Here is a 14,137-nt window from a genome sequence, read left to right as displayed (position 1 = left end):
TTTTTAATTGCTTTGGCCTCTGGGTCTTTTGTGATTCCATACAAATTTTAGATATGTTTGCTCTATTTCAGTGAAAACTGATGTTAGTATTTTGAGAGGGACTACATTAAATGTGCAGATTGCTTTGGGAACTATAGATCATTTTGACAATATTTGTTCTTCCAAACCATGAGCACGGAATGTCTTTCCATTTTTTTGTGTCCTCTTGGGACCCATTGTTAATATTAGCTGCCTTCAGGAAAGGAAATGGTATTGAGGGGGAAAGGGAACTCTGTGCACTCTAATACTTCTCTGTTACCCAATTTCTTCACAATTAGCACTCTTTATGTATTACTTATATAATTAAAAATGCATTTTAAAAATAAGCCAACCATTGTTTTCCTAAGAAACATCATCATAAACTAGCACTCAATCAAAAACCTTTGCCTCATGCCTTAAAAACAAATAGAACTTAAATGGCTAAAAAACTGTACATCAGGTCATTGAAAAGGGGGAAACAATGCTAACCTACAAATGAATATTTATTTGTAATTAGCTTTGGGTGAACACCTAAGGTTTCCTAAGTGAATTTTAAGTAGTTAAGTAACAAGTAATGCCTTCAAAGCAAAGCAAATAAAGGAGTAGAAGTTTTCTTTAGAAGAAAAAATACATGTTTCAGTGAAGAAGTTGCACAGTTAGGGAATGCGCATACTGTCAACAATCTTGTAGTTAAACACAAAAAAATAAAGAAAGAATGGCTGGATATTACAAATCTGCTACTGTGATAACAAAAAAAAAAAATCTAAATATCTGGGGTATTTATTATGGAATGAATTTGCCACACATTCCAACTGGTCTCCCTAAGTTCCTAGAGTCACTAAATTAGTAACAACCACCCACTAAAGCCTAAGGCTGAATTACTGTAAGCACAGGCTCTCTTTTGTGTTTTGGAACACTATTTATTCTCTTTAAATTCCATATGAAAATATTGGCACACATTTAGCTAACCCTAAAATACACTTCTGAAAGTCAAAAGAAGATTAACCTTTGGATTAATCTTCACCTGCAAATTTCCCTAACTACATTTCAGATTTAAATTTGAAAACAAAGCAATGCTCTTTTGAAAAGATGAGAAATATTTAATCCAGCATTGCTCAACCTTCAGACTATTGATATTTAGGGCCAGAAAATTCTTTTGTTGTGGGGGATATCTTATGCATTAGCTGTAACCTTGGCCTCTAACCACTAGAACCAAATAGCACACCCTCTCCCCCCCACAGTTGTGACAACCAAAAAATGTCTCCAAACATTAACAAATGTCCTGGGGCAGGGAGGGGGGGCAAAATCACCCCTGATTGAGAACCACAGATAACACAATGCTTGGACCATAACCACAAATTTTACAGTCATGAATAAGGGTAATTCTGGTTTTTAAATTTGGGAAGAACTACAACTGAAGACATATAAGGGGAAATGGATCCACTCACCAAGTTAAATGATTCAAAAATACTAAGCTACATATAACACACCCCTATTCTAAATTAATGCTTTATTCTAAGGAGATCTCAGTTTTGGTATAGAACTACAGTTTGCACTTAGGAAAAACAAGTTCCTTCCACGACCACCACACACACCCACACAGAAACCTCACCTTATTCTCCTGGCCATTCACTGGAGCTGTCCACTGGGGCACAAAGCTTCCCTGCAAGTTCAGTGGTCACCACACTCATTTCATCTTTCTGGATATCTTCACACTGATCTGTATAGTCTACCCACCCCTCTTCTACCAAATGTTCCATAGTTTTGATGTTTAAAACATCATTTTCCTGAATTTTGTCTTCATTTTCAATCCTTTCACTGTTTTAACAACATCCTTTACACAAATTCTCACATACATATGAAAGACATATATATATATAATATATAGTATCCTATATATATTCTCTTGGAATCTAAATCCATTTATTTATTTATTTATTTATTTATAATATATATATTTATATATTAATGTTGGATATATATATCCAAATTTAAATCTCCTATTACTAATTTCATTTCATTCGTTGAAAAATATTTCTTGAGTGCCTTCTCTGGGCCAGGCATGATACCAGAAGTCCACCGTGAGATACAACAGTGGGAAAACACAACACAACACAGAAGACCAAAGTAAGGAGACATCAGGAAGATAGGGAGGAGAGTATGAGTGATTCACTCTTCATCCAGACCTTTTCTAGTAGAAAACCAGGTGATTTGTTGGAGACCACTTCTCCATCTTCCTCACAGGTAAAATGTTAAAATCCTGTCTTATCTGACACGGACTTTTATCACTTTCTCCTTCTGTCCTAACATTTGTCCTTTCCTCTGGAATTTTATCACTGCTTCATCTGTGGACATTTTCAGATGTAGCAAAGGATCCTATTTCTGATTTTCATGTCCCTCAAATTACCTGCTTTCCCAATCTGACACTGTTTGTTGATGGTCTGGTTCAGATCTTTACCTCCAAACGTCTGAAGTCTTCAAAAACCAGCTGCAAGGACGCAGCTGTCTGCCACTACCTGGCAATTTTACCACTCCAACAAAATTCCTTGTAATCTAATCACCAGTGTGAATATCATGCAGGTTCCTCATCCCTGAAACGTTACTTTGACTAGTTTTAAGTAATTTTCTCTTATCTTCAAGATCCAGTTCACCTCCAAGAAGAAGTCCTTTTGCAAAGCAAAAGCAAATAAATGCATTATCCAGCACATCAAAAGCAAGTTAGAAATCCCAACTTACATACATAATAAATATGGGAAATGAAAAAATGCAAAATAACCAAATAATAGATAAATTTACTTGATAAATTACCATTTTGCTCTCTGATAAATTTAAATGCCTTTAGCCTCTGGATTTACCTCAAAAGCTCTGAGTTTGGGGGTAATTTCTTCAAGCAAATGCAGATCTTTGGAAACCTTGACCTTTAGTTTGTTCCACTTTCCCTGAACATCATCAAATTCTTGCTTATACATTTTTTCTACATCCGGAGAAACATTTTTCTCCAAAGCCTTTGTTTCTTCTGCAAGTTTATATAATGTAGGTTTTTGATTCGCAAGGATTTCATCAAGGGCCTGGAAAAAATTTTTAAAGATTAAAAATACGCACAATAATTTGTCTGTATAGATATAATAATATGGGCTGTAAACTGCCTAAGATCACTTTTTAAAAGGTATACAATTTAAAAAGAATTGTACAAAAATCATGAAAAAAAATAAGCATCACCAAAAAAAAATTAAAGCTTTCCCTTCATGAATTGTGTGTGGGCCAGAAATAATATATTCTCCACATTAAAATCCAGTAAAACAATACACTCAGTGAGGACCAAGTGCGCAGTGCTCAATGGTTGATCTGTTTTATCTGATGAAATAATGCAGTCATATATCCTAAATGACCAGAGAAGCATTTTTATTCAACTCAGAAAAAAGAACACATCAATTCCATTTTATTAAAGATATTTTAGCAGATTATGAACAGGCGGAGAATTCTAGACTAATTACAACAGAAGGAGAAAATATGCTTTTATTGTATTAGTAATACTCAATAAGTATCTTTTCTTTTAGCTGAGGGACTACATTATAGTAACTAACCTTCAAATTATAAGGAACTTTTGACCAATTTTGACCAAAAATGACTAATATTTTTTTTTAAATAGCTGAAAAAATATTTCAAAATAAGTGATAGGAGGTATTAAAAATGAGCCTAGACTTCTAAGACCTAAAATATATATTACCTTTTTTTCCTGCAGGGCCTTCTCCACCTTTGCAAGATCATTCAAGACATTCAAAGATGTCTGGGCCTTACTTTCTGAATCATTTAGTATATCTTTCAGTGTTTTCAATGTTTCCAAATATGCACGTCCAGGTTGGCTCTTCAGTTCTGTTTATTTAAAAATACTTACTTTTAGAAAATAGTGTTAGGAACTTAATACTATTATATACATACTGTTAATCTTCTCTATATAAGTGAATCCTAAAACCTAATAAGTTAAACTCCATAATTAAAATTTAAAAGGGTCCCTGTTAGCTACTAAGATAAATCATTCCACTGGCATTTCTGAGAGTCAGACAGTGACTTCATTCCTGCGGATGTTGATGTTTGAAATATTAACCAACTCACTATCATTTTTTCTTCATTTCATCACGATGAAATGTGTCTCTAACGATGGTACTACAATGTTTCTTTTGTCTCCTCTAATCTCTTTTTCCCCATGAGCCACACAAAGAATAAAAGAAAGCCAGGATCCCCTCAACCACTCTTCCTCTGAGCTCAAGCGGGTAGACAAACCGCCATCCGCAGAGTGCTGGGAATTACACAGAACGCCACAGCCGGGCTACTGCAGGTCCTCTGAGAGGTACTGACTGCAAAAGGCCGCCAGAATGATGTCTATGTCAGTCACCAAGGTAAAAATCACAGATGAGCAACACTCGGGTGGAAAGGAAGTAAGCTCATTTGGAGTACAAAGATGTGAAACCAACTAGAAGCAAAAGTTAAACAGCTAGCAGCATTAGTCACAGCCACCAAACGCCCTTGACAAAGGAATGGAGAAATGACATGCGGTACAATACATACAACAGAATATTATTCAGCCTTACAAAGGAAGGAAATTCTGACAAATGCTACCCACCCAGATGAACTTCAAGGATGTTGTACTAAGTGAAATAAGCCAGTCACAAAAAACAAATGTTGCATGATTCCACTTGTACTAGGTATTTAGAATAGTCAAATGCGTGGAAACAGAAAGCAGAATGGTGGTTGCCAAGGGCTGGAGGGAGGAGGAAAGGAAGAGCTGTTGTTTAATGGGTACAGAGCTTCAGTTTCACAAGATGAAAAAGGTCTGGAGAGTGGTTCCACAACAATGTGAATATATTTAACGCTACTGAACTCTACACTTTCAAATGGTTAAAATATGGGGCTCCTGGCTGGTTCACTTGAAGAAGTGTGCAACTCCTGATCTCAGGGTCATGAGTTTGAGCCTCATGCTGGGTGTAGAGATTACTCAAATAAATAAAACTTACAAAATAAATAAATAAAAAATGGTTAAAATAACAAATTTTATGTAATGTATATTTTACCACAATTAAAAACAACAAAAAAATAGACTTAGAACTTTTTTGCAGTTTCAGGTCAGGAACTGTGTTGTATTATGTAATGTTAAATAGATGTTTCAGTGTACTGCTTTTTCAATTTACTGTTACAAAATATGCTTTTATTTTTGACAAGGATCAATATGATGGCATGTTTTATAAGAGTAAATTTAAAAAGTAATACTCTCAAACATTTATTTTACACTCTAGGTTAACTGAACTCAATGAACAAAAAAGCATGGTGTCCAAATGCCTTTCCAGAAGAAAGACAACATGACACATTTGCTTGCCATGTTCACATACAGATTCCTACAAGTCATTACAAAATCTACATTTGCTACAAGGAAGGATAGAGTTCAACATATCGCTTTTTAATATGCATTACCCATAACATTACATAATACAACACAATTCCTGACCTGAAACTGCACAAAATAACTAAGGAGAAAAAAATAGAACATATGAGAAATGAGCTGTCAAAACATTGAACAGGCAATTTGCCAAAATCAGGTTTATTCCAAAAGTAAAAACTCCAAGATTTTTCAGACTTTGAGGGGCATCTGGGTGGCTCAGTCAGTTAGGCACCTGACTCTTGATTTTGGCTCAGGTTATGATCTCAGGGTTGTGAGATCAAGCCCCAAGTTGAGCCCAGTGCGGAACCTGTTTAAGATTCTCTCTCTCCCAATCCCTCGTCCCCTCCCTCCTCTAATAAACAAACAAACAAATAAATAGTGTCAGACTTTGAAAGAGAAACATGATTTCTTTTCAAAGAAATGGTATTGCTAAAACCATTTTGAGCAAACAGAAGTAAGTGATCATTCTTTTTGGCCCTACTACTAATGATATTAGCGGGCCTCCTTCAATAAAAGGGAGAATAGGACCCTTCAAAAAACTCCTTAAAAGTCATTATATCCTAGTAACATGATTTTAGAGCAGGTGAAAGCTACTTGCACTTTTTCAATCAAGTGCGGATCCAGGAAATACCCTGACTATATTTGATGACCCCGAACAGTAGCAGGCACAGAGTTAACAGGTTGTGGCTGGTGCAAAATGAGTGAGTGTGCTCTCTGTCTAAATACTGGGAGTAATTAAGGAGGGCACGTATTGCATGGTGCACTGGGTGTTATATGCAAATAATGAATCATGGAACACTACATCAAAAACTAAGGATATACTGTATGGTGACTAACATAACAATAAAAAAATTATTTAAAAAATTAAAATTAAAAATAAATAAATAAATACTGGGAGTAATTTTTTTAAATGACGGCAAACAGAGAAGATAGTAGAGTCACCTACTATGAAACCAAGAGAAGGGGTTTACCGTTCTCCAGCTGTTGCTGACGGTGCTCGATCTCCTGTCGCACAGCTTGGTAGCGGTTCAGAAGGCTCTCGAAGGCCTGCTGGACAAAATCCGGAGCAGAAGGACGAGACCTCAGGGCTGAGCAACCCGCACGCGCCATTTCGATTCTGGTGTGGAGGCCCAGTAGATCTGTCAATTCCCGCTATGGAAGAGAAAAGAGGGTCATGGAACTGACTGGAGACGAATATCCTCACAGAAAGTTCATCAGAGCAGCATTAACCTAAAGTTCCTAACACAAGTAGCACCTCCTTTAAATACAGGACTGGGCACAGAATGCTTTCAGGCTCTGGGTGCTTCTCTCTTTACCTGACAGGCCTCCTTCAAACTCGGCAAGGGCTGCTGGGGAGATTCTGAAAAGGGAGTGTGTTTTACCCACTCCTCCTTTGCCTTTAAGGTCTTTTCGAGATCATCAAGCTGCTGAAAGTAAGCATTTAGATCTTCCTGTAGCTGAATCTTTCTTGCCAGGTCTTCCAGGCGCTGAGATACATCCTTCCATTCTGAGAACACCTTCTCCAGAACATTTTTTATTTCTTCTGTAGGAATACCCTCTATGCAGACAAAAAAACAAGCAGACGTTTCATATGTTATTATAAAACTTGTTTTGAATTTGTTATAAACATTCTAACCTATTCAAAATAACGAGGCGATGTCACATACAAAGATCACTCCCTTAAGTCTCTTTTAACATAACAACAAAATTATAATGATGCCCTGAAGAGTAACCCTTTCATTCCTTGACCAAAGTGGGGGAGGGGAGCTTGAAAGGGCAGTTGAGGAGTTATCCCAAAGCCACATCAGTGGGGCTTCGGGGCCATGGCCTTTTTTTTTTTTTTTAAAGATTTTATTTATTTATTCACCAGAGATAGAGACAGCCAGCGAGAGAGGGAACACAAGCAGGGGGAGTGGGAAGAAGCAGGCTCATAGCGGAGGAGCCTGATGTGGGGCTGGATCCCAGAACACCAGGATCACGCCCTGAGCTGAAGGCAGCCGCTTAACCGCTGTGCCACCCAGGCGCCCCTGGGGCCATGGCATTTTATAGAGAGTCAGTGCATCCTACCAACCCCCAACCCGCCAGCTTCTAGATGGAACTGGGAAATACAGTGAATTGTGTGGGCCTGTCTGAAGTTCCCATGTGAGAAGGTAAACCCTCTGTCATCACAAAAAAAAGACAGCTGGCTAAACAATGGAGGCGGTAACTCCAAAGAGTCTTTGGTGACCCAACCAGAGTGTCATAGGAATTGCAGGGTGAACGGCAAGAACCAGTGCAGGGGAGAAACCTGGTAAGTGTAGGAGCATCAAGCCAGCAGCCAGGCCCAAGGGCGTCAGCAAGCCTGCTGGGCATGCCGCACACAGACCAGCAAATACTGAAATATCGAAATATCGACAGGGGCTAAGATGATCTACTTTAGAAACACAACAGAAAAAGGAAATTGGCATTATGTTTATTACTGAAACCTTATAATTTTCTCTCATATTTGAGAGGTAAAGAATGTTCGTAGAAATAATAAGTTATATGTAATAATAAGTTTTATCACTTCCCTTAATATAAAATACATCAAAGCTCTGAAAATTACTCTGAAAAAGTATGAGAAATCTACAAAGGAATCTTTATCTCCTTAGGAGGGCATGCATGTTGAAAGAATGGGCTTAACATCGTTATTATTTGAGTAGGAAGGGAAAAAACAATGGTGCTTCGTAAATATATGCAATCGAAATCCAGGGTAATGAGAGCTCTAAGTAATAAAATGGTGCGTAAAACAAAAGGTCACTTAGGATCCAGAGACGATGCAATTTTAAAAATACTACAACACACTGTATCCACTGAAAATTAGAAATGCAAACATGACATGACATAATTTGAATGTATCATCCATGTCAGTTGCTGAAGTTCGTTAGCCAGCATCAGATAGAATATTAGAACCACGCAAATCATCCACACCACAGTCCAAGTTCATTCATCTCTATTAATAGGGTCATAAACAAAACAATCACCATTTTCCTGACAAACCGTCTGAGCAATGGTGATCTAGGCTCTCTGTCTGCCAGATCATTTCTATTCTAAGGGGGCAAAGGAATAGCATCAGCCACCTCACTTTCATGTCGGGGCAATTTATGCTAAACAAGAGAGAAGATTAAGCTGGTAAAATTTTGAGATAGAAAATTATCACTACTTATCTAGAAAAACAGGTAAGAGGTAGTTATTCACTGACAATACATTATAATTCATTCATTTTGCCCCTTCAAACCAATTCTCAAAATTTAAATTTCCCTTCCTCCAAGCTTGATATTATATGTGGGACAGATATCAAGTAATAATTAAAGCATAATTTGCATATCAAGCAAGGAAAACTATATATTGTCTTTTAAAATAATTGTCTTTTTTTTTTTTTTTTAAGATTTTACTTGCTTAATTGTCAGAGAGAGAGAGGGCACGCGCCCACAAGCAGGGGGAACGGTAGACAGGCAGAATCCCCGCTGAGCAAGGAGCCCAATGCGGAACTGGATCCCAGGACCCCAGGATCACGACAAGCCAAAGGCAGATGCTCAACCAACAGAACCACCGAGGTGTCCCAAAAATAAGCTGTCTTTTAAAATAACTGTTTTGCTCCCAGAGATCCTGAGTTATAAATTTTCTATTTCCATAGAATATCCAACTATTAAATGATGAATCAAAAGCCCAAATCAACAGACCATCATCTTATTATCTAAAAGTATTAAATTTAACATATTCCTGACACTCTCACTTGACTTTACACTTTTCAGTCTATCACTATTGGAATGAAGGAAAATTTACAAAACACAGGACCACTATCAAATTCCATAGGCTAGTCAAAATAAACATCAATTCATAAACCGTATTATCCAAGTGCCCAAATATTCTATTAGCTCACAATCTCTAGGACAAAGATAGGCTGAACCAAGAAGACCAAATATAATAGCCAAGAAAGTTAAATGAAACAGATAATTTCATTGCTTAAACCGTTTTTTGGTTTACAAGATACCACAAAACATAATTCAAATGCACTAGGCAGAAAAGTCCCATCAAACTTCACTGTGGAGGGGCTTTTGATGGAACTAGTTTGAGGAAATCAGTGACGTGATTATCGGAACATCTGTTTTACCAAAGACTTATTTTCTAATGGACTGAATCATTTATCTACATCCTTACATAGGCAGATTCTTGCCAAATTACACTCTGTAAAAAAAACTTCCTCTATGTTAGTTATCTGTGTTCCAGGATTTATTTCAAATTTCTTAGGGAAAATCGGGGGGGGGGGCAAGAAGCACCCAATTGTGCTTTCATTTCTGTTCAACGTTTCTTGTTTATAAGAGCAGTAGGATTAACAGCACTAAAACCACATGGAAAGAAGTAATATACAATACTATAAAACTAGAATAATGGATGAAATGGGAAGACAGTGGGGAAGATTTTTTAAAAAATCACTTTTATTCTCTAACATGAAGCAGACACTCCTCAAAAAGCAAGAAATTAAACCCAGAATATAAACACCTTATTCATATCAATGCCGCCATTGCCCATTCCCATCCCATCCTAAATGTGTCATTTAAAATAAATAAAATTAGGGGGCGCCTGGGTGGTTCAGTGGGTTAAGCAGCGAGCTCTTGATTTTGGCTCAGGTCATGGTCTTGGGGTCCTGGGATCAAGCCCCCATGTCAGCTGCATGCTCAGCAGGGAGTCTGCTTCAGGATTCTCTCTCTCTCCCTCCCCCTTCTCTCTCTCTCTAAAATAAATAAATCTTTAAAAAAATAAATAAAATTAGGATCCTATAATGAATGCATTTCCAGTCCTACCAATGTTCCAAAAAACATGGTGATGAAAAATATAAAGGGTTTCCCATGAAATTAAACAAGTCTTACATTATGTCAAGAAATTCATTCCTTTACAAAGCCATGAATAATATATTCCCCAATATTGAACTTGATATTTTACAAGTAGCACTTTCACGTGAACTCAGTTTCCAGATATGTATTTTAGTAGATGCCTATTCACAGTAAGAATGCAAGCAACAAAGGCTATACTCTGCTAGTGAATGCCTCACTTTCCAGGTGAGGAAGCAAAGACACAAATGGGTTACATGACTCGCCTAGGTTCACAAAACTAGAAAAGGGTAGGAGACCTCAAGGTCTCCGATTTCCCAGTTTGCTGCTATTCTCACTGTAACATGGTGCCTCTCACCAACTTCTCCCCTCTGTAGTTTTCCCCACCAGCCTTAGCACCCAAATCCTGCCACACCACCTAAAAGCTGATGCAGAAATGAGGGCTAATTCAGTACTCAGACTCATGAAAGTAGCCCACGTTCACACCAGACAAAACCTGGTTCCCAAACCGCAATACTGACGTACACGTGAAAAATCTCCAGGTGTAACTGACATAAATTCAACACGTAATTTACTGTCATTGCTGAAAGAATCTGCATCTCAAGGAAAATTACGGTCTCTCCGTATCTCTAGATCTCTTTAAAGTAAATTTTTGAAAGAGTAACTTCCAAGTGGGGTACTCACACCCAGGTAACCCAGACATTGAGCCAGGAGGATTTTGAATGAAAATATCATTTTTTAATAAATACCTGCTCTATTTGTATTTTTTTTAAAAAAAGAAAGAAATTAAGCTGCACTAACATCTATGGATTGACAGTGGTATATCTGTATAATTTCCACATAAATAGACATATACTGGACACACATGTATTTTTGTGTATAAATGTGTGTATGTGTGTATGTCCATAGTTTGTGTGTGTGTATAAGTAATTCACATTTTTTTAAATGCAGAGGCAAAAATAACCTAAAGTTTTTAAAAACGTGATTTTAGGGGGAGGATCAATGAATCATAAGGGACATAGGGGAACTTTCTGGAGAGATGGAATTTTTCTATATACTGTTATGTGGGTATAGGCTTGTCAAAACAACACAGTTAAGTTTCATGTATTTCAATGTAAGTAAATTACACTCTTTATTTGTTTAAAGATTTAATTATTCATTTTAGAGAGAGAGAGCACGTGAGTGGTGGGAGCAGGGGGCAGAGGGAGAAGGACAAGCAGACTCCCCCCTGAGGCAGGAGCTCAATGCAGGGCTCAATCCTGAGGTTATGATCTGAGCTGAAATCAAGAGTTGGACACTTAACCAAGTGATCACCCAGGTGCCCTGAAAATTTTAGTTTTTAAAAAATTATAAACAATAATAGTAATAACACGCGGGTGAGGAATGAGTAGAGGTATAGATAATTCAAGAATGGCAGAGTACCATTAATTACTGAAGCTGGGTATTGCTACAAGGAGTTGCATTATACTATTCTGTTTGCATTGCATATATTTATATTTTCCAGAATAAAAAGTTAAAAAACAAACAGACTGAAAACCACTACACCAAAGATTCTTATCAAACTAATATTCCTAATTCTGCCTTGGGTGTGTATGGTTGATGTCAAAGAGTACTGCAGCAGACCTCCAAAGCATTTACCGTCATTGGAATAAGGAATAGGACTTAAAAGAAAGGTCTTTCAGAGCTAGACCAAAGTATCATATGCAAACCCGATAGCAAAAATATTCATCTTTCCACTCCCCTGAGTCACCGAGGGCTAATGGCAAAGAAAAAAAGTCCTCAAATAAAGGTAAAAATTTCAAATACAAGTAACACCTTATCAAATTTAGCTATAAAAAGATATCTGCAGTAAATTAACATATTAATTTGAAAGTGATCAAGAATCGAATAACTTTAATGAATTTACCTTAATGCAACTTCATTTCCTAAATATCGCCAAAATAAAATTTTCTGTTGCCACCCCTCTCCAAAACAAATTCCCAGTATATAACCCTAAAGAAGGAGATTTTAAAATCTTCCATGCAGTGGATTTCAACTGTTCCGCTAAGTTACCAGAGTTTTGGGCTGTCTGACTCTGTATAAAAGCAGAATGACTTCCCTTTTATCTGTTTTATATAACCAGCTTCAGCATAGGATTTCATTTGAAAAAAGATTCTGTTACCTAAAAAAATTTTGAAAACCACTTTTCTAGCAAAAAAAAAAAAAAGGAAAAGTCTACAGCGTTAAACATATAATTTGTCAAACTATAAATATTATTCAATGCTACCATCTAAAATCATTTAAAAAAAAAAATCAAGCATCTCACCTTTCCCCATTTGCTCCAAAAGGATTTGTCCGGTTTGGTTTAATTCATCCAGTCTGGGGCTTCTTTCTGTCTGTTCTTTTTCTAATCCCTGGAAATAAAATTCCAATTTAAGAATACTGCAAACTTTCTTCTCAATGAACATAATGTTCCCGCTATTGTAGGTTTTTCAGGGTTCGTGTCCCTCCCACATTCTCTTTCAGTGTTATGGTCAAAGTTGACATAGGAGAAATACTACAAGACAAAACTATGCAATTCCAAGCTGCCCTACAGAATTCCAAAGCTGATTAAATTTCAAAAGGCAAATTTAAACAAATAAACGTTAAAAAAAGTTTACCTTTAAAAAAAATTATTAAACTTTGATTACTTTAAAAGTAACTTAAAAAAAAAAGTTTGATTATTTTTATAAGAAAAAAATTGTACAATTACGAGTTCCTATCAAGAGAAAACAATTAAAATTAGTGTTTTAGATCCAGGATACCTATTTACATACATAACTTCAGTGTCTATGCCACACAATAAAAATAACTGTTCAAGTCAAATGAACTGAGTATTCTATGACAGAGATCACTGGACAAAAATTAATTAACAAGAAAAATATTGTTATTTTTGTTATTTTATAACAAAAATATTGTTATACAGGGGGCTCAGATTTGAGCCTCATTATTATTTGTTGATATTATATTAAGTTTAGGATCTAATGCAAACTTCAACCACAAGCATAATTCATACATAATTTTAAACTATGACTATGATTTGGGACACAAACATAAGTATTTTGTTCTATATGTTTGAAGAGCAGCTCTTAATTTTAATACTTATGTCTCTATAGTTTGATGTTCTCAATGTCCCTGTATCTCAAGACAAGGAAGACAAAATCTTTCCAGAAGTAGTAAGGAAGGGTTGAACAAAATCATGAAGACAAATATACACACACATGTGTATGCATGGACAGTCAGTATTTGAAATTTCTCCCACTCCTCAATCTACAACTGATAAAATTAACTACTCCAATAGTGCCCATAATAGCACAATCAAAACTTCTAGGAAACCCATATTATTTCAATCAGATAACCCAGAGAAGAATCCCACTTCTAACTATTGTATGTATAAGCACTATCCAATAAGCATCCTACTTTGATCTGCACAACTTTAATGTGACTATTTTAGAGTCAAAGATGAACTAACAAGAGATTCAAACAAACACAACTTGCTTTCGTTAAACTAAGTATCAATGCAGAAAGTCACCAAACTAGAGAAGAATTATTACCTGTTCTATACAAATTGATTTTTTGCTACTCTTTGTGATGATGACAGATTGAACAAGGGATTCTCCACCCAGCTGTGGCATCAGTTGGAACAAGGTAGTCCTTCACTAAAACACAGTTAAGCTGCCCTTTCCCCAATTTCCAAGAAAAATTAGAGATTAAAGTGATGGTTAACTTTTCTTCCCTTTACATTTTTCCAACCCTTTTGGCATCTATCACTACCTGTCTAAAACAACAAAATAAGTGAACTTATAAATATCAAAGG

The 14,137-nt window shown here is 36.4% G+C and overlaps 1 protein-coding gene across 5 annotated transcripts in view; it reads right to left on the bottom strand.

The window, feature by feature from the left end:
• Positions 1-14,137, bottom strand: part of UTRN (utrophin) — a 426,951-nt gene that overhangs the window by 267,228 nt on the left and 145,586 nt on the right. For all 5 annotated transcript variants that reach the window (XM_034669248.1, XM_034669249.1, XM_034669251.1 and 2 more), the window contains 5 exons: positions 12,608-12,695; positions 6,769-7,010; positions 6,424-6,604; positions 3,746-3,891; positions 2,874-3,086 (listed from right to left, as the gene is read on the bottom strand). In XM_034669248.1, coding sequence (XP_034525139.1) covers positions 2,874-3,086; positions 3,746-3,891; positions 6,424-6,604; positions 6,769-7,010; positions 12,608-12,695 — 870 coding nt within the window. The remainder of the gene's footprint in view (positions 1-2,873; positions 3,087-3,745; positions 3,892-6,423; positions 6,605-6,768; positions 7,011-12,607; positions 12,696-14,137) is intronic.

This window comes from Ailuropoda melanoleuca, chromosome 10 (assembly GCF_002007445.2).
Source record: "Ailuropoda melanoleuca isolate Jingjing chromosome 10, ASM200744v2, whole genome shotgun sequence".
In the NCBI taxonomy this organism is placed as follows: Eukaryota; Metazoa; Chordata; class Mammalia; order Carnivora; family Ursidae; genus Ailuropoda; species Ailuropoda melanoleuca.
This window is presented reverse-complemented; position numbering and strand designations above follow the sequence as displayed.